This window comes from Cololabis saira, chromosome 9, assembly GCF_033807715.1.
Source record: "Cololabis saira isolate AMF1-May2022 chromosome 9, fColSai1.1, whole genome shotgun sequence".
In the NCBI taxonomy this organism is placed as follows: Eukaryota; Metazoa; Chordata; class Actinopteri; order Beloniformes; family Belonidae; genus Cololabis; species Cololabis saira.
Window position 1 is genome coordinate 11,791,181 of NC_084595.1, and position 26,737 is coordinate 11,817,917.

Genomic DNA, 26,737 nt, shown 5'->3' on the forward strand with positions numbered 1-26,737 from the left:
TTATTCATTTTTTACTGGAACTAAATGATTGATGAGCTTAACAAGGAATCTTAATTTGATGTTTTTCATTTATTGTAACAATTAATTTGATCATCGGCCAGTAGTTTGGGGCTAATGTTTCGTGGGAGCTAATACATTTTTTTTTTTGTTTAGAAACGCCATTTTTCCATGAAGAAAACATTATTCACTGTAGATAATCCTAAGTACCCCCTGACCGCCTCAAAGAAGTTACTAGGGCAATTTGCAGGTCTGATTGTTCAGGTGTGTACACCCAATACCCAAGAGGAAAGAAATTAGCAAGCTTATCATTATACACTAGTAACTAATGTATTAAATCATTTGGAGTTAAGTTGCGTGGAGTAGGAAAGATCATGAGGGCGTTTGGTAAACACTAGATGGGAAGGTAATTCTCCCGCTAGGCGTTCAACAGCAACTTTAGGAACGAAAGTTTACTTCTCCGAACCGCAGAGTTTGGGTGCTTCTTACTCCAAACAGGTCAGAGACTCCAGAGGGGGGAGATGCCAGCACCACAGGCGGAGTGGGTTCCCTTGAGAGTCATCAGAAGCAAGTGCTCGGAGCTGAGGCGGGCGGGACCCAGAACGGACCACTCACACCGTTCGACTCCACGGGAAAAGAGACACGTGGTGTCACTGGTCGCAGTGGGCCCCAACCGACCAACCTCAAAGATCGGTACCCCAGATCCGGCTGGATCTGGCGCAGCGGCGGACATCAGACCTAAGCCTTCGACAAAGGGGCACAATAATCCCCTGGGCAGGTCAAACAGGTGTCAGAATAGTCTACACCCCTGACACCCGAAGAAAGAAGAATTACTGACACCCCGAAGAAAGAAGAATTAAGAAGATTACTCCTCATTAGTGTGCCAGGGAATCTTCCCTAGGACAAACCAACAGTACCTAGCTCTGTAAACAGAATAGGCATGGTTTGATGTGTGCTGTTATAATTTTAGTATTCACCAATGTATCTGATTGCATGCTCACGTATAATGCTATGAATTGTATATTACTCGTAAACTGTTGAAATGTGTAATGCTGACGTTGCCACCTGGCGAGGGTTTTACCACTCATCACTGTGGTGTTGAGGGGAAGTTTCCCTGGCCATGTCTGCAAGGGTCGGATAATGAAAAGGCCCACAGTGACTGATCGCTACACCATTGGGATGGGTTAGTCCCGGGGTGGTTCGAGTCGTGGTCCTGCTGCCACTTTGGCGGCTGGGGCAGTGTCTCGTATGGTGATTCTCACTGTGAGCTGAAATTACTGATGTACTCATGATGGTGACGCTTTTACCCTAAAAAGTTTGTGTGTTGTACTAATGAATCCTTATGGGGAGGACTATGTGTCGAGTTATGTGGGTTGGAGATGATACTTTTTAGTATCATAGGGGGGATTGTTGAGGATATTTTTATATAATTATGTGAATATTTTATAATCATCTAACACCTAAGTAAAACATTTAACTAAGACTAATATTGAGAGTGGAGAGAGAGACAGAGAGAGTGGAAAAAAACACTGGCCGGACACACACACACGGGTAAGGGAGGGGGAAGTCCGCTGCACTTGCAAGCCAATGGCCTTGAGCAACTGTGGCAAAGTGGCAAAATAATGAATGATTATAGTAAATGAGCAAAGAAGCCTCATTTTCCTAAGCGGCAGTTTTCTAGTGATGATAAGGATGCAAAGAAAGAACTTCAAAGAAGTTGCTGAACAGATGTGTAGAATCGTAAAAGAGAAAATAATGCATTTATTGTCATATGTCTCTTATCTGCCTATAAAAGCCGTGGTCCCGGAGATAAGTTTTCAGAGTTTTCCTTGGACCGCGGAACATGCGATGCTCTCCTGTGGACGTCTTGTACTTTTTTTGGAATAAAGGACCTCCACAGTATTTGTTGGACGAATGCCAGCCGAAACTTTGACTCCTGTGTTTTCTTCAAGTCCACGGATGAAGGAAAAACTTAGACGATTTGGAATAATGGAAAACTTAGGATTATTGTGGAGATCCCAAAAAGGATTTTCTCTACATCCGGTTACCGGAAATACCTTTAGGGACTAACCCCGATGCTAAAAAGCTCAGATGGGTCATGTTTTCAGGGATCAACAATTGTCCTTTATGGTATTTTTAGTATTTTTAAGGGTGGATTTAGAGGATCCTGTAAATGTAAGCCTTGTTGGAGGGATCACATGATGACAACAATCCTCCAAAATATTGTGATAAAGATCGAAGCAGATCCACTTTAAAGGCTGAATCACATCAGAAATTATAATATGATAATTACACAGAAAAATATGTGGTGTCAGTGTATTTGCTTCTAAGGATGAAGTCAGATCAAATCAGTCGTTGCTTAAATAACATATTTCAAGTCCTTCACGGCTTTAAGATATTCTGTGACGAGCTCTATTGTCACATTTGCCGTTTGTATTTGTGTTATGATAAGTGGAGTCATGGTGTGCATTCATATGTTGATCAAATTCTAAAGTTGTATTCATATATTAAACTTGTTTCAGAGGTCAATATTAGATTATGCAGTTCAATTGGTGGTTTTAACTTCTATAGTGCCAGTTCTGTTATAATTAGACATAAAAACGTCTTGATCGATGCAAACACCAGATGTTACAGAAGGAATCTTAAAATATGGGATTTAATATTAGAATTTCTGTAATTGACTGTTTTTGCTCTGAATGATCCAGTCTGCATTGATTTAATCTAAAATCTGAAAATATAAGATATCAGATGTTGAAGGTGAGACATGTTGGAATTTTGTGGTCAATAAGCGTCTTTGAGATCTTTTAAAAGCGCTATATAAATAAAATGTATTATTATTATTAATAAGTAAGTAAGAGTAGGTAAGTAAGAGATCAATACATGAATACAATAAAACTACCAACCAAAACCCATTACAACAGACAAATAAAGACATGGTAGTATAATGTGCCACAAGCCAATCTAAATTAGTGGATATTGAGTTTGGCTTTGAACAGTGGCAGATCAGAGAGGGTATTTAGCTCAGAGGGAAGAGTGCTCCAGAGTTTGGACGTGCTAATGCAGAGGAATGAATCACCGGACTGCTGGCTGCTCCACCGCGGGACCTCTAACAGATATCGGCCAGCAGAGCTGAGAGCTCTGCTGGGTTGGTGAAAACTTCCAATCTCACATATGGAGCTGCAAGGCCGTGAAATGCACTGAAAACAATCAAGAGCTGAAACAAAATGATTCCTGAACTGTACTGGGACCCAGTGGAGGGAGTTTAGCACAGGTGTGACGCGTGCATATCTCTGACTGATCGTCAACAGACGAGCAGCAGCATTGTGTACAAGTTGCAGTGATGCAGTAATCGAGCTGGGAACGGATCACATTTTCGAGCTCTTTAAATTGCAGGAAGGGCTTGACTTTGGCAGGGAGTTGGCAGGGATCTGTTTATCAAATTTGAAGCTGCTGTCTAAGGTCATACCCAGATTTCTGACCACATGGTTGAGTTGAGGGGCCAGAGCATCAACACCTGGAACTATTGCAGACACTACACTACTGGTCCGCTTGGAGGGGGTGAAAGTGAATCAGTGAACGCGTTTACATGCACTCAATAACCCTTTTAAAACCCGAATATTGGCAATAACCCCAATTTGCACGGCCATGTAAACACCAATAACCCCTTTGAATAACCCGAATTTGCTCATATTCGGGTTTTTAAATCCCGAATATGACCCCTGGGTTACTCCTTTTAAAACCTGAATATTTCCGATCAAACGGAACATGAATTTGTTTTCTGCGCATCCTCTGTTTCCCAAGGAATCCTGGTCTTTTGAGTCCAGGAAGTTCTTATAAACACTGAAAAACGCAAGACCACGCCACACTTTTGGAGTGAGGAGGAGACTAATCACTTCATAAATGTAATGAAGGATATGAACATTTCTGCATTTGTAGACGGTAGAAAGTACCGGGATAGCAAGATTTACAAGAAGGCGAACGAAAAGTTGCGCAAAGCAGCATTTGTTTTGAATTTGGATACAGGAAGAAGAAGCGGAAATTACGCTAATTGCGTCATCACGTTCTCTGTGCGTCGGTGGTTTGATCGAGATATACTGAATGATTAATTATTATGTAAACAGGGATAACCCTGTTTGCTCATGCATGGAAATGGAATATTCCGAATGTTTCAGTAACCGGAATATAAGCAATAACCCAAATTTTGACTGCATGTAAACGTAGTCATTTTGTTGGATGAGGGCACAGCTTATCATCTGGAGAGTGTTATTCCTTGAAAACAGGGAATGGAGCCCAAACTGGGAGAGGCCTCTTTTTTTTTAAATTGATAGTAACCTTGCAACCACAAAGCCATGACGTGATTGGGTATATGTGCATCAAATAATGATCTTTTTCAAAAAACATCCGTTTCCCATTTGGATTTTACCATTTCATAACAGATGAATATCCAGCATTTATACCTTCCCACCACATATAAATTTCAACCATCTATGACACGATTACATTATTGAAAGTGCTGAGAGGAAAGGCATCCAGCAAAATGTAAAACTGGCAATCAACCACCGTATCTTCATTAGAGCCACCGTGAGCTGGAACAGGCGACACAAGCAACTGAGAGTGTTTACCAAAAGTCTGAGGAAAATCAATTCTGACAAAACGGAAGCTGCCGCAATTCTATTAGCAGCAATGTGATTTGTGAGCATGCAAGTGCCACCGGGAGTAATGTTTTACTGGAAGACTCTTAAGTACATGTGTCAACTTGGCGGGGCCATGTTTGAGTGTGTTCCTTTGAAGTATCACAGTTGTTTGTTTGCACAACACATACTGCATTTTGGAAGATATTGAAGTTTTAAAAAGAGTAAGTGAAAGAATAAATCGTATTAGTCTTGTCCTCGTGGTTTTTGTTTTTTTGGCTTTATAAAAGGTGGTTTCAGAGATGTGAGATATTTACAGCAACAGTTAATTTCATGGCATGAACAAAGCGAGTGTAAAAAGGATTAATATCCAGAAAACAGATAGCCGTGTGGTTTCAGTTTATACAAAGGTGTCCAACAGCCGGAGAAAAGTGAAATAAAATTTAAGTTAATATTTCTTTGGGAAATTGAACTAGATAAACAAAACTAGCTAAACTAAAATGGCATTAAAAGGGCATTTTCTTTCTTTTACTTTCCTTGGAAAAACTCAGCTGAATCTGTGAGACTCTCAGTACGTACACATGCAGCGATTCAAGCTGGTTGCAGATCTGATCAGATAATGACATGCAGAAGATTGGATCAACTTGTCTGAGTACACATGCTGTTCTGAGATCAGACTGAATCAGATTGAATAAGCCACTGTAACCAGAGCATGACTGACTCCGTGACGCTAGGTGGCGCTGTACCCGAGGTAACCATGGTAACCATTTCAACAAAGAGCCACTTCCGGTTGACCTCCGCTTAACAACAACAAGGAATGGAAAAAGTGCATTCTCACTGCTTTCCTATTAATAATCTGTCTAAAACAGCCTTTCTCAACCTTTTTTCAGTCATGACACCTTTCAAAGGTGAATAAAATCTCACGACACCCCAGAGTAAAATATAATTAAAAACCGCGCTGCATCGCTCTGACTGTAAATGCGAATCTTACACCGTGTCCACACTGCATGCGGCGCGAGCGAGCGTCAGCGTCAAAAACAGTTCCATTGCTTTATGTTTTATTTGCACTGTCTGGTTGCGAGCGACGCGGCGCGCCGTTTTGAGCTGGACTTTTGTCGCACGCCCTGCTTCTATTTTCTTCCTGTCGGTCGCGTTGAAAGCCGGTTGAAAGTTGGAAAAAAAAGGTGAAAGCGCTGTAGGAAACAGTCATTTCAATACAAGAACCTCAATAAAGTGGCAGCTGCTGGAGGGAGATCGCCAGGCTGGAAGGTTCTGATAAAATAATAAGATATAGCCTAACAAGAATCTTATCTTAATCTTATTTGGGCTTAATTTGTGCCGGATCCAACAAGATCTGGTACCTATTTGATCATTTCTCGTGTCCTCTGCTTTTCCCCACATCCCAGTAATGATGTGACATGTTTGCTGCATTTAACACCACGAACACGCCGCTCACTCCAGCTGTTCGCTGTTTCATTGCGTCACCTCACGCCGTTATTTTGTTGTTTTTTTCCCCACTTTGGTCGGACGGTAGACCTGCTTATATTTTCTTCCTGCCGCCTGCGTTAAAAGCGCTGTAGGAAACAGTCATGGATGAGGAACGGCTGATCCAGTTAGTTGAAATGAGAAGTTATCTCTATGATTCCTCCTCATTTCACTACAAAAACCTCAATAAAGTGGCAGCTGCTGGAGGGAGATCACCAGAGAGCTGGCAAAGGGAGCGCACGGGCGGTTGGTGGGGAGAATAAAAGGAGAGTCTCGGGCGGGTGAATAAAGGCAGATTTATGGTTCCGCGTAAAATCGACGGCGTAGGGTACGCGGCGACGCGCACCGTTCGGTGAGTGCGCCGCGTACCCTACGCCATAAGGTCTGCGTTGGTTAACGCAGAACCATAAATCAGCCTTAAGGCTGCAGGCGGCGTGTGAGCAACGGGTGACTAAGAGGGAGAATAGTTTCTCCAGGAGTGGAAGCAACGCCGGGCCAGTTATGCCACAGTTTGCAGATGGATTGTTGATCCGTGGGCTAACGTGTTTGCTGGGACTATTTTGCGAGCTTTTGCAAAAGCGTGCATTTCCGAGGCGCCGCACGGCACGGAACGAGACTCTGACAGCGAGGAGTTTGGACTGGCACAGCTGATTTAGCGGAGCTCTTTAATGCAGAAACAGAGGATGAGACTTAATGGGTTTGATTAATGTAAAAACTGAAATAAAGTAGCCTACAATCAAACAAAGTTTTGCTCCCGCTGTATTTTTAAATGGCACGCTTGTGTGCGTGTGTGTGTTCTTGTGTGTGTGCCTTTTCGGTCGGTGCGCCGTGTGTGTTTCAAATACAGAAATGACACCCGTATGGTCGCGAAAATACAGTATTTATATATGAAATGTCAGAATAGGAAATATTTTGACGACACCCCTGAAGCAGTCACACGACACCCCAAGGTGCTACTGAGCAGCGTCGTCGTCTCCTTTCACTTCCAGGTGAATCCCCTCCCCCGGGGGAAAACCCCACCCGGGGGAAAATCTCGAGCATGCGCAGACTGTAATATCTATGTCCCCGTTCACATGGCATTAACAAGGCGGTTGCGACTGGCTTGGGACTGGCTTATCTAGGTGCTCCAAGCGGGTTGATGAATCCAGTCTGATCAGATTACTTGACTGACTTAAGGTGTTCACATGCAGTTTAAAAGTCAGTACGATGTGTGCAAATGATCTCCAACCAGGTTGAATCGCTGCATGTGCACGTACTGTCTGAGAGCAGCTAATAGTGTTGTTAGAAAAGTCTGCGGCGTGGAACTGCGCCTCCACACTGCATCTTTGCATATGCTACCCTTTAATCAAAGCAGAGTAAACAATGCAAGAAAACGACCCCTCTAAACGGCATACATGCACGCATTTTGAAATGCTGCTTCCTCCTAACTTAGTCAGGTAGGAGGTGACGAGTAGGAGCAGAGCTCAAGCTGAGTTTGTTGAATCGACTGATTTGCTGATAACAGTGATTTGCATGATTACGGTGACTTTGTGGATGGTTTGAGGGCCACTATCACGTCCAGCGTTACACTAGAAGAGGGCTGCTTTTACTGAGATCCTCTCTTTTTTTTTACTCTTTTATCATGTATGGCATCTGTATTTTCTCACACAAGCTTTTCAATTAGATACATAATAAAGCATTAAATAAAATGCTCGGTTTTAAAAAGCTGACACTGTCAAGACAAATGGACTCATGTGTTTGCTTAATAGGTTTATTTATTTATCCTGTTATCTATTCTCCCTCCTCCAGGTTTCTTCTTCTCTTTCTGCTCTTACATGTACTCTGCAATCAGGTTAGTGAGCGAGAGGAGACAGAGTGGGAGGAGGGAGGAGGGACGGAGAGGAAGTTAGTCTAGATAAGGCTCAGGAGACTCGCTGTGACTCCTGCTGTTTAGCAGCAGCTTGGTCCTGTAGAGAAGCCTGCACATCACTTCTGTGGTTTTCAAGCACCAGGTTGCTGCTGGTATGTGGAATTAACTTGCAAATGTTTGATTTGATTCAGTAAAGCTCAACCTAACATTTTGTTTGGACTGGAGTTCTTTCAGGTTATCAGCCTGCTTGCCATGTGTGTCTGTTGTGAGCAAATTAAACTGGAAAAGTGGAGTTGACCAACGTCTTTGGTTGTTTCAACAGTAACTACTGAAGTTTAAATAACTCCACAGAAACAATAACCTAGCATGTTGTTTAAATGTCTGTGAAAAGCATGTTGACAAAAGATTAAATTAAAAAGAATTTAAAAAATAAACATACAGTATATATGTATAATTTGGTAGAATATTTCTTTGTTGTATGCTTCTTGGTAATAAATCTAGTACCGTTGGAAAGCCTGTTTATTTCCCTGTTAAATAGTAGCACATTGGTAATGAACATGCATTTGTGGGATGAGCAGCAGAACTGAGTTTGTGGGTTGCCCATTAAAAATTTGACTCTGGTGGATTGGATGATTGAAGTTTGAAGAAACGAAACACCGAGAACAGTGTAAAATAGTTTTTACAGATGATTATCGAGAGTAGGTGGAGTTGTGTATTGACGAGCATCCCACTGGTTATACCATTACTCATTAATCTTTTCCTGCTCTGCCCATCTGGCCTTGGACAGGAGGGTCTCCCCTTATGATCCAGGTCCTGCTCATGTCATCAACGTAGCACAAGACAAGGTTTAGTCCAGGCAAGGGTCGGTACACGGGTAAGCAGGCAGAATAGCAAAGGTATCCAAAAACGGCAAAAGACAAGGTCAAAAAACAAGCAATAATCGAAAGTCCAAAAGGTTATGACTATGACAAGAATGCTGATAAGTGAACTGTGAAGAACAACGAACTGGCAACGAGACAAGACACAGACTGATTGGACACACGTGTGGGAGACACAATCAGTTGCCATTCTTTAAGTTATGTTTATGTAATAATTGCTCTGGCATCATGTTCTGGGTATCTGGAAAGATCCTAGAGACAACTTGTGTTGTAATAAATGCTATATAAATAAAGTGACATTAATCACCTCTATATATATATATATATATATATATATATATATATATATATATATATATATATATATATATATATATATATATATATACACACATCCTGTTCTTTTAATATGCATCTATTATGTGTACAGCTGTCCAGGCAACAATAGCTCGTATCTATGCCAGGGTCCAGGTTATATTCACATTGACACTGTAAATGATATCATTCCTACTGCAGTGAAAAGCAGCAGCTGTTTTGAGGGTAATTGTCTGTCCGCTGAAGGTTGTTTTTACAATATCAGCTGTTTTATATCTTTACTAGTGTATGAGCACGTTGTCATGCAGTCAATTTGAATACTTATCAGAATGGATAACACAAGTGCTTTAAAGCTAAATGTGCTTTGGGAAAAATGAAAGGACAGAAAAACTAACCAAGAACACCTAAAAGATACAGTAAGATGTTTTCAACGTGAAACTGTAACATTTCCTGAAAATAACCGTATCTTCTCCAATAAATGTGTGGAACGAGTCATATCTGAATGACCAGAATCAACTTTGTTTAATTTGCTTGATCAAGTAAATTGATCAAGTATTTTAGTAATATTTTTAACCGTAAATTCCCCTCATGGCATTTCAAATAATTTATCAAACACAACTCAGGCTTCTTTCGGTATTTTCTTTAAAATCACTCTAAACTAGATGTTGGACCCACATACTCCATTACATGTAAGTTCAACGGGTTATTTAAATTCAACCACAAATTGACCCAGCACCCGATGAAACTTGTCGTGGTGTGTTCCTTTTTTTTTTTTCATATATTTTGTCTGAGAATTCTGTGAATATAGCCGAGATAGACTATCTGTCAGATTTTCTTAATTGCTATTGTTGTTTTTCTCTATTTATTGTTGCTCTGGCGACCTGTTGAGGATTTTTCCTGCCTCTTAGCCAACATAATCTCAGTTGTGCTCCAGATCTCAGCATTTCTCGACAGGGAAAAGTATGTATAATGAATGAATACATCTGTGGGCCTGTATTTGTCCCTGAGTAAGATTTTCCCCCAAAGTGCAGTTATTTTAATTAGTTTCTGATCGTGTTAATACAATTCTCATATAACCTTTAAATGCATTTGAATATGGGCGTCTGTTTACACGCTGGTTCACGTCTGATTCTTGGGATCAGATATTTTCATCGTTTCCAATTGGCCATTTTCAACTAAAGATTTCTTTAGAAAAACCGACTTCCTGACAGAAGCCACGTCATAAGAGGGCCCACCCAGACACTCAGCTCCCGCTGATGAATGAGGTTTCAGGGGAGTGAAGCTGTGCCATGTTACCTCGCTGTCATAAAAGCAGAACTAATGAAATCTCCCTCCCCAGAGGCCCGAGACACGCCGGCAAATCATAAGCAGTCATTGTTATTGTTTCAATTTTGGGCTCTGCTGCTTTTCCTCTGCCTCGGGTAGGCTAGCATACTTAAAGGGTTTTATTTCTTGGCCTTTGGTGCGTGTGTCTGCGCGAATGTGCATGTACTGTAATTCACGTAAATATCCTAAATAAATATGTAGCCTGTGCCAACAGGTGAATGAGGATGCTCTCTGTTCATTATCAGATGAAGATGTATCCTTCACGGTTTATTTTCATTACATCAAGTTTGTAGAACTGTGCAGTGTTAATGAGTGCATGTGTTGTGAGGAAGGGAAGTCGTACTTAATTTTCTTTTCTGCCAGCAGAAGCAAAGGTAATTTGTAGGTCACAGAGGTTTTTAGCATGCTGCTTTACTGTCACTTATGACAGGATCCATGCTCCATGCTGCGCAAGGCTACGGAAATCTCCAAGGACAAGTTGTGTTGGATCTGCCATTTCCTCGGAGTGTGCGCTTTAATTGTGTTCCTCATTAGTCTGTGAATTGGGTTTGTCTAATTCAGTGTGATGTTCCTGCAATTTGTAAGCTCTTCTCTACTTTTTCAAAGAAAGACATTTTCAAGTAGGGAAAAGTACAAAAACAACAGACCTGTGGACCTGTTCAAAAATAAATATTTCATCTTTTCATACCGCTTTATTCGAGTCATTTGGTGTGGTTTCATAAAAAGTCTGTTCTATTTTAGTGGAAAGCATAACGTTTGGCACGGAGACCACGGTTTACTAATGAATGTGACTTTTCAAACAAGCGGCACTAATGAGAGTGACTCAGAAGGGTACCAGACACATCTTAGTGTTTCATGCTGCTCTTATTTCAGCGGCTCTGCCACGACAGAACCCTAACCCTAACCCTGCTCATTTGCTCCCTTAAACAATGATAACAAGCCTCATTAAATTTGTAATTCATCACTTCATTTTGTCTCTCTATTTGACACTTTAGGTGTCACTTCAAGTGCCTAAGCCATTTTACTTAACTTCCTTGTGTCAACTTACTTTTTTACATGATGTCACTTTATTTCACCTTATTGTATTTTATTCCTGAATATGCATTTGCAATTTATATACAGGACTGTCTCAGAAAATTAGAATATTGTGATTTTCTGTAATGCAATTACAAAAACAAAAATGTCATACATTCTGGATTCATTACAAATCAACTGAAATATTGCAAGCCTTTTATTATTTTAATATTGCTGATCATGGCTTACAGCTTAAGAAAACTCCAATATCCTATCTCAAAAAATTAGAATATTCTGGGAATCTTAATCTTAAGCTGTTTTAATTAACTTTAATTTTTAATTAATTTTCTGAGACAGTTCTGTATCTGTTTTCATTTGATCTTGTATTTGTAGTTTTTTATATGTTTTTTTTTTACTGTACCCCAAGTCTCCCTCAGGATCAGTGATGGATGGATCCATCCATCCAACCACTTCATGAGCTGGTTCTGTTTTCAGTTTTCAGTTCAGTTTTAGTCCCAGTCCTACGGTTCGAGTACTGAAAAGAAGACACCCCAGTGAGCAACCTGGGCCTTGACGTACCTCTACTCCCTCTCACCCCTCTCACCCCTCCACAGCTTGCCAACCAAGCAGGCGATTATGGTGGATCATTTTTTCCACTGCTCGTAAGGCTACAGTATCTCATGAATAGACCACAGCATGTCAGGCTCTCAGGCTTCGTATAAGGACACACTGCTCTCTTTCTTTTCATACATGTAAAACTTGAGCAAGTGAGAGTCACTTCCAGGAATTCTCCATTGATCCAGTCAAACTAAAATACTTTTTTAAGCCTTTTTAAAGCCAGCCAAAGTCATTTACTGCAATGCATGGTATGCCAAATTTGTTAAGAACTAAAAGATTAAGCAACGGCATACTGCTGATAGGTAATGTAGACATCGAACATGCACAGTGCCCAAAATGCCAGTGACTGTGAGTGTATCACTATAGAGACATGTCGCTACCAATATTCAGCTTCTGCTCATTTTTATTAAAACAAAAAGTGCTTAATACAAAGGTAAACACTGAGATAAAGTTGACGTTTTCCTCCTCAGGTCCCATCTCCAAAACAGATGCGCTAATGTGATTAGCTGTGTCTTTTCCTACTGATGGGATCTGGTTGTAATTAGAGCTAAAGAGCATCAATTAAATCTGCCGACTGCCGAGGTGGCGTCTGCTGCTCGGTGTTCTTTGTGTCCGTGGAGATGCCAACATTAGCCTGCAGGGGGAGATACATGTCTCCTGGTGTTCATGACACCAATAGCACTCAAAACTTACTTGTATCAGGTTTAAGCGAACAAACAGGAGGATACCTGGACTGTGAAATGTGTGATTTTTAGAGAACAGCAATTCAGATTCAGACCACGCTAAACTTTAAAACTTTAAAACTCTAAACTTTAGCTGCAGATTAAAGCACACACATACTGTATATTACAGTGCAATGGTGTTTAAGAGGTCATGTGTCTTCCTTAGGGGTTTGTGTTTAGATCGAGACAGTAAAGTTGACACTTTTCCTTTTGAGAGCCATGTTCTTTTACACTGCAGCTGTGCACATGAAATATTTTATTGTTGCCTGCTCTTCATGTCATAAAGCAGAGAATTCACACTATATGTAAATAAAATTGTTAAATTTACGATTATTTTTATGTTGTGCACATTTGGAAAATCTTTTAAGGCTTTTGAAACCTTTTGAAATGGGACAGAATTTAGCGGTTCGAGGTTGAAAAAGTGGGGCTGGAGTGAAAAGGATGTTGGTAAAAACCAAATTACAACCACAGCTTTTTGTTTTAAAAAAAAGAGCATTTTTCTTAATCTCCCTTTCCAAAATGTCAGGAAAGACTGGAGTTATTCTACAAAGCAGCACCATCCAGTATGTCTTAATCAAAACATCAGGTGTCTATTTAGCAGATTAAACCAATATCTTTTATTTAAAGAATGAACACTTGTTTTTTTTTTATAAAAGTGCTAATCAACAGCTCCATAAAACATTTGTTTTTTTCCTTTTAAACACACACTGCATCAGTCTTGAGTATGTCGTACAGCTTCTATTGACATTGTACCTTCTATCTTGTTGTCAAACACCAGGTTTGAACGAATGGATGACAAGAGATCTCCCCAAATACATGTATCAAGCTGAATGAGCGTGAAAAGCTTAGCAAAGTGTTCACGACAACTTTGAGAGGAAACCGTTTTTTAAAGAACTGGCACCTGGAAGATGTGAATGGAGCCAGTTGGGCCTGAGTTAGCCTAAAATATATTTTTCCTGATTATGAAGTGTTTATAGACCTGTTTCCACGTGACTGATGGGTATTTTTTAACTGTGAATCACTTTCTTAACATCAACTCTGGAAGCTACAGAAGAGAAGTAGAATTATAAATGTGAAGTAAATGGAGCAGTAAAACTTCTGTCTTCATTAACCATTATTTCATTCAGACCAACTCAGTGCATTTTTTCAGAGGAAAAAATTTTTAAAAATCAGTTGTAGCATTAGCACAATACGCCTCCAGTCTTTCACTCCTTACACACACCTCCACTGGATGTAAATAACATCCTCCTGCACTCAGTGGAGTCGGAGAAGTCATTAACAATGAAATATTTGAATATTTTGTACACAGAGAAACTCACAATCTTTTGAAGTCAAACACAGTGTAGATAGGCCAGTCGATGTAGCACACCACCCGGTCGGGGAACTGGTCTGTGTTGGAGTAGTAGTACTGAGGGAAGGCCAGGAGCAGAGCCAGGACCCAGATCACCGCCACCACCACCTTGGTCTCTGTGGACGACATGCGCTGCTGCAGAGGGTGAATGATGGCCATGTACCTGCGCACACCAAAACACAGCAAATCATGCAGTGAAACTTGATCCATTTCTTCTAAAATAAGGCCCCACCTGGAAACTGCACAGTTAATCATTGTGGTATTAGAAGAAGATGGTGTAAATTAGGGCTGGGTATCGATTCAAATGTCAAGAATCGATTTGATTCCGATTCTTAATATTCATAATCGATTATCATGATTCAATATTGATTTGGCTTAGTGTTATTTAAAATATTTTTTGAACTGCTGCCTGAATTATATGACTGTAAAATAACTAGTAAAATAATAATTTCACAATAATTATTGTGAAATAACTAAGGAATACATAACTCAAACAGGCCTTTCAATATCCATTTAAAGTGCAAAAAAAAGAAAGAAATTGCAACAGTTCATGCAGTAAACAAATCATTTTAGCTTGTCTAATTTATTCTGTCACCACGCACACATATTGCAATGAAGCACCTGGCATTTTTCAGAAGTGTCATGACAAACTGTGTCCCACTACTGGGATTAAAGTTCACCGGGCGAAAATGTAATGATGAAAAAAAAATCAAAAAAAAAATCAATCTTTAGACATAAGAATCGATTTTTAGGAATGAATATGAGAATCGATTTAGAATCGGAAAATCGATTTTTTCAACACAGGCCTAGTGTAAATATCTTGCCATTAATAATAACTAATATTGATAGTATAACAATGTTGTTGAAACCACAATCTTGATCATTGATCATTATCTAAGATGATACTATTGGCATTATAAGTTTTACCTTTACTGCATTAGATCACATTTGATAACAATAAAGTACCTACAGGACAAACAGCTGCACTTGATAGTGTTCATGCATCTCAGAAATATGAATATAAAAAGATTTAAACTACAAATGTTGACTGCAGCAAAATTTATATCAACACTCATTTACAGACAAATAGAAGAAGTATATAAAGCTGCGCTGATGGAAAACACGTCTCAGTGTGGAACCACAGCGTATTCATGTACACAAAGTGTGAAAAATAAAACATTTGTGTTATAAATCTTTAAAACAGATTTCCTGCAGGTAACTCAAACACAGAAACACAACTTGCACACAGTGATATTTATGACCCTTCCTTCTTATAAAGTATTATAATAACAGAAACATATTTCAAGAAATCTGAACAAATGATTGTTGACCGGGTTGAAATAATAATTTCACATTCTGATAATCATCTCCCTAATAAAATAGGCCAACAGAGCATGAATGTCTTGATCTAGTCTAGTGTTTCATTATCAGTGAGCCTCACTGGGTAATTAAACTGTATTAAACCCTTTTACTTGAGGAAATCATTTCTTCACCCGTAAACAGAGAATATAGTTGTAACCAGTTCTAACCATCATTACAAGTTAGAACACAACACGAACCTTTTGGTTTTGGTCTGACGGTAAAATTGAGGAACCGTTTCCTGTGTTAATTCAGTTATTGTCATCATAATGGCATAGACTTTTATGTATTTATTTATTCATTCATTGTGTTTTCAATGATTTTCTTCGCAATCAGAAGTTTGGATACGGGGACACATTCTCGCTGGGGACACTGTGGGCGCTGAAGTGCGTGTTAGTTCCCCTATGACTTCGGCACCCACTCCCTGGGTGGGGTTGGGGAAAGGGCCTTTCTGTGTGGAGTTTGCATGTTCTCCGCGTGTTCCCTTGGGGAACTAATGTGAGCTACCCTCACAAAAACATGCAGCAGTCCTGGGCTATACATGCCCCCTCTGGCCAGCCGGGTGCCAGATGGGGTGGGGAGGATCTGGCCGGAATAACGTGATCCTTCCACGCCCTACGTCCGGCCAGAGAAACCCCACCCTGTCTGGTGAAAAGATGCGGCCTGCTCACTCCTCAGGTTAAGGAGGAGACCTGAGCTCAGTGCAGGGCCCTCCCGGGGTTGGTAGAGGATAAGAATGCCCAGGATTGTCACTTAGGTAGGAGCACCGGGTGATTAAAAATAGGAAAAAATCAGGATAAAAATATATATTTATTAAAAAAAAAGTAGTTTGGATACCTCATGCTGACTGTAGTCGTTGACAGCTTGGAAATTCTGCACAAAGATGTTTTGGCATTAGAGGGCCTCATTGCACGACATGATGGAAAATCAAAGGATATCAACCAAATAATCACGAATCTTCAGACGGCTGGTTCATCCTTGCATGCCCCAAGGTCCCACGTTCATTTTTTCAGATACTGATATAGAAGTATAAACACTACGGGAGCACAAAGTCATCACACCATTCAGGTAGGAGGTAGCTTCTGTGACCCGGAGATAAAAAATGTTCTTCTAAAAAACATGTAAATACACCCCAGAAGAGCAACAAAAAAACAAGAAAGAATCATTATCTACAACAAGTGCATTCTGTAGAGACTTGAAAAGCGCCATGGCAACAGAAACAATTACGATAAAGTCACGATGCAATGTATGTGTACAAAACACATTTTTGGTAGATAAGACTGAAATTGAATTGTTTGGTCATAATGATATTTTTCATGTTTCAAAGAACATTTGGTTGCAGTCCCTAAAACTCCAACCTCTCCTCTTCAGTTTATGAGATAAAAGGGATAAAAGGTCTTTTTTTACTGCAGCAAACTTCAGTCAAATCCCTGCTGTGAGCCACAGAGGTCTAATTAAAAGCTTAATCTCAACAATAACTCAAATGGATTTGCTGAATGGATGCGCTCGCTGTAACATTATCCAACACAAGAGGAGACTTCTGAAATCAAATACTCCCTGCGGTCCGCTAAAATCTGGAGATCGAAGCCTTGGCTGCAGTCGGTCCCACTTTAGATGGTGATGGAAGCCGTGCTGCTTTTTCTTTACAGGTGAGCCACAACAAAGCTGTCTATGTCCGAATCAATCGCACTCCTGCAGGTCAAACAACCAGCTCTCCTGCTGCTGTTTACGCACCGTGTGCAGGTTCACCACATGCTGGACATCAGAGCAACAAAAGCTGCAAATCAACCAAAAAATAAGTTGGGAGTGTATGTACATAAACCCTGAGCCCCTCTCCTCGTGACATCTGAATCCTCTCAAATCCTCTGTTGACTTCAAATAGTTTTAGCTCTAAGTGATTGCAGTAAACAGCCTTTTTTAAACTTTTTTTGACAGAACAGTGGCTAAATAACGAAGCACCTTTACTGCAAAAACGAATTCCTTAGAAAGTTAAAAAGCCTTGTTTCAAGAAGTATATAAGACTGTTATCAGACTATTTTTCTGTTTTTTTGTTTTTTTTTTCTACCTTGTCTGCACACATATTAATGATTGATACCATGACGGTAGAAACCAAAGGTATATATATGTGCATTATTACTATATTTAATATATATACATATATATATACGCATACATATGCATACACATACATAAATATACACATACAGACCCAGTGATTTTTTTTTATTTTTTTTTTTGGGGTGGGGGGTGGGGGGGGGGGGGGGGTTCTGGTTTTAAAAGTTCTAGTCAAGAAAAATATTTCTTACTCCATCGGATGAGATATTTTTGCTCATAATAAGCCAAATTTGGCTAGATTTAGGAATAATAGGCTTTATTAGGGCTGTTTTTTGCAGAAGAGTGAGTAAGTTCATTAAATTCTGTGGATCCTTCATTGTGTATCTATTTATTTACTGATTATTATTTGTGGGTAGAGTTCTGCTCTCCTGCATAACTCTTCCTTTCATTTCACAATCACACCCTTTTACTTCAAATGGGTGCCTGTGAGACATATTTTATTGCACTCAGTAGGTACTCTATCATGAATCGAGCAGAATGGGCAGCAGAACGGGATTTTGTGGGAGAGACACACCTTAATGTAACCTCAAATAGGATAAAAAATCTCAAGACAATGCAGCTGTTCGATATAAACCCCATAAGGCTTGTACACTGGTTTCCTGAGAGGTAAGTGATTAGGAAAGAAGCAGCAAAGGTGACAGATGAAATTGCCTGCCTTAAGGGTTGCCTATGCCTCCATTTTCTTTCAAATAGTGTTTGACGGTAAGCTGTGGTAATTCAATCACGTATTCCTTTCCTCTGGTTCATTGGCCTCTCGAGGGATCGTTGTTGTTATTCTGCAGTGTTAAGTAAAATTCCCATCAACACTTGGATGGAGATGGGACAAATGAAGCTGGGAGGGTCCATGGTTTGTGTGAGTGAATATGTATGATTCCTGTGTCTCTGTGGTGAGTGGTAAGTAATATGATAGAGTGCCACAGTTGCTGCGATTATTGTTCTTATATACACAAAAGGTCACCCTGTCTCATCAATAACCAGCAGACCAACACAGGAGACCCCAATCATCTTCATGTAGTGTGTTACATAACCACGCTTTCTCTTGGACATGATAAGGAGGTGGTGATCGACTTCGGCAGGAACCCTCTGCCTCTTGCACCGGTGAACATCCAGGGGCTGGACATTGAGACGGTGGAGGAGTATAAGTACCTGGGTGTTCACCTCAATAATAAACTGGACTGGTCTCATAACACCGACCCCCTGTACAAGAAGGGCCAGAGTCGACTCCACCTGCTGAGGAGACTGAGGTCCTTCGGCGTGTGCAGGGAGCTCTATAAGTAAATAAGTAAATAATAAGTAGTAATAAGTAAATCCGTTTGTAAACAAGACCTCTGAACTCATGACGTCATCTCTGTGCGCACACTCTGTCCTCCGTTCAGTGAGCTCTTCAGCCGTATACTCTGGCTCAAAACGGTAAGGACGTCCATCATATTCAAAGTCGTCGTCCACAACCTCAGAATTTGACAAATATTCAGACATGTTTCAAATAACTAACAGTAAACTAACAGTAGCGTGAGGTTTCTGTACACGGAGCTGCGTCTGCGATGCGCGCACAGAGATGACGTCATGAGTTCAGAGGTCTTGTTTACAAACGGATTTGTTTAATACACAGACCGCGCCACAATGTTACAACAGGTCCTGGAAGCAGATCTAGTGATTCATAAAAGAAATGAACGAGTTTCGTGGCAATCATGTGTTATTTAGACGCTGCATCGTCTGCGTCCGTCTATGCCCTCATGCGCTCCATTACACGGAGAAGCGGCTCGCAAAAAAACTCCTAATATCTTCCGAAGGACTCCAAATAACACCAAACTTTTCTGGGTGAGTATACAACCATAAAAAATGTCATAAATAAGGTCCAGGTTGTAAAAAACCGAACTTTCCCTTTAAGGACTTTTTATGACTCTGTGGTAGCGTCTGCTATGTCTTCTATGCAGTGGTCTGCTGGAGCTGCGGGAGCTCGGAGAGAGACATGAAGAGACTGAACCGACTGGTCAGGAGGGCTGGCTCGGTTCTTGGTTGTGCTCTGGACTCTGCCGAGGAGGTGGGTGAGAGGAGGATGCTGGTCAAGCTGAACTCCATCATGGACAACCCTCTCACCCCCTACATGACACTGTGGGAGCATCAGCAGCTCCTTCAGCCAAAGACTGCTCCACCCGCGCTGCAGGAAAGAACGCTACCGCAGGTCCTTCATCCCCACAGCAATCAGACTCTATAACAAGAAACTGTAGCCAACCGTGTGCAATAAACCTGTCTCTTTATAAGTGCAATAACCACTAATACCTCACCTATTTTTGAAAATATTTCTACATTTTTTGTAAATATTATCCATTTTTTTATTTATCCATTTCTCTCTTGTACATACTCTTTTTCTACTTTTTATATTGCTCTTTTTATTATTTGTTCTTATTTCTAACCTAAAAATGCCATTACACCTGATAACACACATAACTTAAAAGGTTAGGTGTTTTTCCCACGTGTTTCAATTGAACTTTCATTTGTGTCAAGCAAATTTGAAGTTCTAGTTAAGTTTTAAGTTAGAGTTTTGGCAGTGTTCAAAATAAAATGATGAGCCCTGCTGTATTGGAGCACATTAGACACCAGTGCTGCTTTTTTATCCATGAATGACTACAGACCTAAAATTGAAAACTACCCAGTTAGCTTTATTACGTTTTTATTTTTCTGACATTTTCTGCCTTTTCTTTTAGTTAAAACTGTAGTGGGAACAGAGGTTTATATACCGGGTAAAGGCTGATTTATGGTTCCGCGTTACAACAACGCAGAATGGTGCGCGTCGCTGCGTACCCTACGCCGTAGGCTACGGCGTACCCTACGGCGTAGCCGTGGCAACAGAGCCTCACGGCAGCGCAGCACCGCCAGCCGGACCGGCGCTCTCCACCCTCGCCGGAGAGCGGCGTAGACTCTGCGTCGATTTAACGCGGAACAATTTTGGCTTTAGAGGGGGAACATAGGAGAACGGACCAGAAGAATATAGCGTGGATTAAAAATAAAAGTTAAGCACTGAACTACATGTGTCTCCCGTCTGGGCCATTGCAGACTGCCTGAGCATGAAAGGGGCGGCAGTAGCTCAGGTGGTAGAGCGGGTCGTCCAATGATCGGAAGGTCGGCGGTTCGAATCCCGCTCTGTCCCAGTTTGCTGTCGTAGAGTCCTTGGGCAAGACACCTTACCCACCTTGCCCCGCGTGAATGTGTTTGAATGTGTATGAATGTTGGTGGTGGTCGGAGGGGCCGTTAGGCGCGATATGGCAGCCACGCTTCTGTCAGTCTGCCCCAGGGCAGCTGTGGCTACAAATGTAGCTTACCACCACCAGAGAGAATGTGTATGGATGAATAATGATTTCTGTAAAGCACTCTGGGCGCTATATAAATCCAAGTCATTATTAATTATTAATGTTACAAAACATACATATCCGCCGCCTCTTTCTTCCCCCTTTAACGTGCGCAGCGCATGGATGTATGGCGCAGCGTCAGTGCGTTGTCTCGCATTAAATGTAGTCCGGGCGTAATACGAGGATTTGAGCTGGTGAAATTAAACGAAAAAAAAAAAAAGAGATTAAACGATTCCTCGAGGCAGAGAAAATTCCTCTATCATTTTTTGTAATCGAATTACTCAAATTATTCGAGGAATCGTTTCAGCCCTAGAAAAAACCAAAGGCTGAAAACTGGCCGTAACTCGCTGACAAGCTTGCTAGTTAGTTAGCACTTAGCGCAGTTGTTTGCTCATGCGCAGCGACCTATGACCTCAGACAAAATTCAGATGTCATCTGATTGGCTGCCCTGTATATCAATCAAAAGACGGGATGGATGATAGGTTGACGTCAATTTTTTTAATGTCACGCGATCTACCAATAATACCTTTGCGATCGACGTATTGAGCACCCCTGGTCTAAAGTCTCACCCTGAAACTCGATGCAGTGGCCAAACCCTGTTTGTTAACTATTTACACGTAATAAATGATACAAGAAATCATACATGAAATTATGCAAAACTATATGCATACAAATGCAGCTGTTTATTTCAAAGTGGACTGCAGTGCAGCATCTCTCCCTCGCTACGTGGGTTTCCTGACACACAAAACACATCCAATACAAAATCAACAGCTAAAGTAACTAGCTTTCCATTTCACATTTTCTTCCTCCTTATTAGCCATTTCATTTTATTTCATTCTTCCAGCTGTTGCTTGATGTAATTGACTGTATACATTTGTGTCTCCTTGGAGGATGATGAGGATTTGATCATTTGAATTCTAGTCGAGCACAAACAACTATTTGCCCTCAACACGGGCTGTGCCCTGAGCCAAGTCAGCCTTGCTTTGTATTCGTAGTAATTGAAACTCCTTTATTCTGTGTTTCTGTCCGTCACGCTGGAGTCGGCCATGGAGGCGGCCATGGAGGCGGGGTAATTCATTAGCAGTACAAGAGCGTTAAAGATTTTCCTCCGACTAAGAGAAAATATTCTTTAGCTACAAACAGACCCATCGTGTGAGGTTCATTGTTCTGCGTTTCTCAAGTTAGAGGTCTCATTTTTGAATATTAGCATCCTGTTGGCAACGTGCCCCCAATTAGGCACAGTTTTGTTTCTATTTTTAAACACAAATCTGTGTTGATTTTTCCTGCAACAGGAAATGTCAAGTGTTGATAGTGGTGTTTACTCACTGGGATGTTATATGGCTCTGAGGAAGTTCAAGACTTTCTAAAAGTGTCACTTACTCTGACGGATGTCAAGCTGTTTATTTTTTCTCATCTGCAAAGTGAGATTACCAATGAAGGGGGTGAAGTGATCTGGATCCCAATGTTAAAAATAGCACAGAGCACAAGTTTGATCCTACTCATAAAAATGAATTTTCTTGCTTGTTAAAGGAAAAATATTTTTCTCTTATGGTTAGTTTTTTTCTCTCTTGCTGTGAAATTAGTTTTAGAATTATCAGCTATTAGTTGCTTCTGTGACAAACACTTACTTCATTTATTACATTGGCAACCATCGTGACACTCAAAAGCAATCAAGTACACGTCCCACTGAGAAGCAGTTGAAGCATCTCTTAGCTGCGCCTGAGTCGCTCTTTGACATTTAACCAGTTTGTAATTAACAGGGAGAGAAAAGACACAGTCATTTCTTCCCCTGGACTCGAACAAGAAATGTTTCCCCTTATCCTATCTGCTTTTACTCGAGACAAGAGATCCAATGGCAGCTATATAAGTGGTTCTGTAACCGCTGGTTACAGTACATAAAGAAAGATGCGCTGCAGGTCTACTTCTTGAAAAAAGACAGTTACCTTGTTAAAATAAAAAATGGTGGGCCGCTCGGTGGCGCAGTGGGTTAAGCAGCGGCTCATATACTGAGGCTACAGTCCTCCTGCAGCGGTCGCAGGTTCAAATCCCAGCCTGCGCACCTTTGCTGCATGTCATCCCCAATCTCTCTCTCTACCCCTTTCATATCGGCAGCTTGAATAAAAATCTTTAAAAAAAAAAAATGGTTTCAAATTTGAAGTTAGGTAGGAGCACTGGGTGATAAAATGGGAAAAAAAAGTTATTCAATAATCCCATCCATTGGCTTATTGGATGGTGAGTAGAAAAAACTGAACATGTTTTTTTAAACCGGATGGATGGATGGATGGATGGATGGATGGATGGATGGATGGATGGGACAAAATTACCAATAGGTAGATTACCAGTCAGTGCAGAGTGAATTTTACTTTTAAAAGCGTTGTGTGCTGAAGCTTCTTTACAAATATGTCCTTTCATACCATCACATTGTTTTTCATTTCTGTAACGAGACAGATGGATATTTAACTGTATTGTTGTGTGTTGAGGAATGGAATAAGAAGCCCCTTGTGTCATTATTATTGTCTCCGTCTGTTAGGCGTTAAGCGTTGGTAGAGGGGTATTTCATTTTCAATAATAATATATGTATGATTGCATGAAGATGCATGAAGACTCTTGAGTGTAAGCAGAGCGTGCAGAGCACCCTGAGTATTTACGTTTACTGATAGCGACGCTCCAAACTCATTATATGTGGAACACCGAAGCCAACGTGTATACAAGCAAACTGCCTTGTATAAATAATGTTGCTCGATCCCCCCATGACAGTTAACTGAACCTGATAGTTAAATGTCTGGAACGTCTAATTGGAATTCATACCAGATGTGTTTGTTCTTACAGATCTTAATATAAATGAAATAAAATAAACATAACAAACGCTTATGTGTAATATGGAAAAGGCTCCGGTCAGGATTAATGGAAGAAAAAACTGAAATGTTCAAATTCTTCTTTATTATTTCCTTATTCTTTATTAATTATTTGCAAGTCAAAGCCAGGCAAACTTAACGTGGATTATATACCCATCCAAAACTTAATTCCCATTGTTTTTTCCCCCTCATCCTCATATAATCCTGCTGAAGGGGAAAACAGCTTTTTTCAGGATGAATTATTCAATTCAATTCAATTCTATTCATATTTATTTCGAGCAATACAACATAACATAAGAGACCTGCGTGCAACAGAAAATTAAACATATACCTTTATCAGGTTTATCAGGTGCAGGTTCAAAATACAAATTAATTTGTTAACACTCGAAAGGGAGTGGGAAGAAGAAAACTTATTTAATCCCACCCCTGTTTCTCATTAACAACTTGACAGATTTTTTCTAAGGCTTCCTCCTGTCTCAACATTTAAACTAAAACAATGAACAAAAGACCTATATCAAATTATAATAAAAATTATTCTACAGTTCACCTCACCTAAATTTACACACATTGTGGCCGTGAAATGCAGATGCATTTCATGGCCACAATGCGTGCAAATCCAGGAACAATATATATTGTCACCACGGGGGACAGTTAACCGTTAACTTACAGGATGAACTATGAGGAAGAAGGATAGATGATGACTAATTAGCTTCTTTGGTTGTAATTTTTTATATATATATTATATTATTTTTTTTATGTTTAAGTCATAAATTGTTCAAGCTTGATTTTTTTTCCAGTTTAAGGTGGGGGCTTCTCTGGCCGGACGTAGCGCGTGGAAGGATCACTACCTGCTGCGCCACCGTGCCCCGCTCTCCTTCAAATCCTAACATGACCATGTCCCACAATAAATCCCTGACTTATCGACTTGGTGCGTGTCCTCCAAACATGAAGATCTGCTGACAGCGCCCTGCTTCATTTTCCAGCTCATTTATCTGTTAGAGGCCCATTTTGTGACAATGTCCATCTAGTAAACTCAAGTAGACTGACTTTCTAGCTACTCCCAAACAAGTCCTGAAAACTTAGCTTATAATAAACTATGCAAAGTACATAACACCAAGAGATATTTAAGCACAGTAACTTTTACAGAAGTTACTACAAAATAATAGTCTGGTCAGTTTAGGCAAAATGGCTGCAAAAAATGATTAACATTTGAGCCAATGTTTTTCTGTTCATTTAGGGCCTAATAAACAAAAAAATGCAAGGAGCCCAAAAAATTAGCTAGGCGAAGTCCCTGAAACGGCCACGCCCAGTTTTTAGACCTGGAATTTTGTATCTCGGCTCGTGAAAGTCGCATAGAGCTGATCTTGGGCTCGAAAGATGCAGAAACACCACATTTATATTAGTGTTATTAACAAACATATACTCTAAAACCATTATTTTTTCAGTTATTTGTGAAAAACTCGTTTTCACATGATGCATGGTGGTATTATCACTAGAAATTTAATTCCGCCTCTGACCACAATGGTCTGGTCTGACAACTGCCGTATGTGATGTGAATTCCATAAAGAAGGCTAGATACTGCATTCAAATCCTGGCTGTGGTCCTGGCCAAGAAGAGAGACGAGGCATTCCAGGAAAAACATCTAGAGGACAACAGTTTGATTTGGAGCAATTGGGTGGCCAATGAAAACAGCCCCATGTTTCACTACTGGACCAATGTCCTTGAAGCAATCAAGAAAGTTCTTATCTTCATCAGATCCTTCCGGGAGGTCAACTTTATCATGATGATCAGTGCACTTGAGCAGCTCATTCCTCTTTTCTTTGCACTTGATCATACACACTATGCCAGATGGGCATCAGTGTTTCTTCAGGATCTCAAAGAGCTCAAATGGAAACACCCAGAGTTGTTCAAGGAATTTCTATCAGGCTCTTTCGCAGTAAACACCAGAGGTAACCCATTTTCGAAGATTGCATGTGATCAAAAGCAGGAGCATAATATAAAGGTCATCAAGTCTGGCAATGGATACGTCGATATTATCAATCGGGAAGATCAGGACTTCTTCAGGAAACTCGAACTTGCCCTACCCGAAATCCAGTGCTACCTCGCCGAGATCGAAGGTCAGATCTAGCACACGGGCACAAAGAAATGCTGGACTCGTTCAAGGAAACATTTTCAAGCCACATACTCAAAGTGTACCAGGGGATCCTTACCAACCTATTCAACCAAGCTCAGTTCATGAGGTTGAACTCATCCATTCCCTTCCCAGATGTCATAACTAAAGATGCCAGCCTTGTTTTTACAGTCGGAAAAACACAGCATGACCAGTTTGTGCAGGAGCGATTTGTATATGCTCAGAAGGATGTCAATGCGAACATCTCACGAAATGCCCTGAAACTTCCAAGTTCAGGTGCAAAAGTCCAGCTTGCTAGCCCTGCAATCAAGCCACCGAAAGGAACCTTTGCAAAGCTGAAGGAGGCCTGCAGATCGAGAGAAGAAGAGACAAGGGGGCTCTTTGGTGGTGAATTCACGGGTAAATCTAGTTGATATAATTTCAAAGTTATTCAATATTCATTTTATAGGTGAATTGATTTAACAGTACTAATTTAATTTTGGTTAAACTATTCATTTCAATTACAAGTTTACCAGAAGCCCTGTCAACAAAGGATGGAGACATTTATCACAGCCAAAAGTCTCAAATCCTGAAGGACATCGGAGTACAAGTTCAATCTACACCCTCAGAGGGACTTCTGATAGATCTATCTGTGCAAGTACGAATCCTGGCAAAGTCTCTCACCAAAGGCATGACATTTCGGGACTTTGTCATCAAGGTGTTGAACAGCATTTCCAAGATTGGTCATGAGAAGGGAGCCAATCA

At 40.6% G+C, this 26,737-nt stretch overlaps 1 protein-coding gene across 1 annotated transcript in view; it reads right to left on the bottom strand.

Annotated features, from left to right (window-relative positions):
• tacr1a (tachykinin receptor 1a) overlaps nucleotides 1–26,737 on the bottom strand; it is a 60,322-nt gene that overhangs the window by 25,239 nt on the left and 8,346 nt on the right. The window contains exon 2 of the mRNA XM_061729763.1: nucleotides 14,155–14,349. Within this exon, the coding sequence (XP_061585747.1) occupies nucleotides 14,155–14,349 (195 nt within the window). The remainder of the gene's footprint in view (nucleotides 1–14,154; nucleotides 14,350–26,737) is intronic.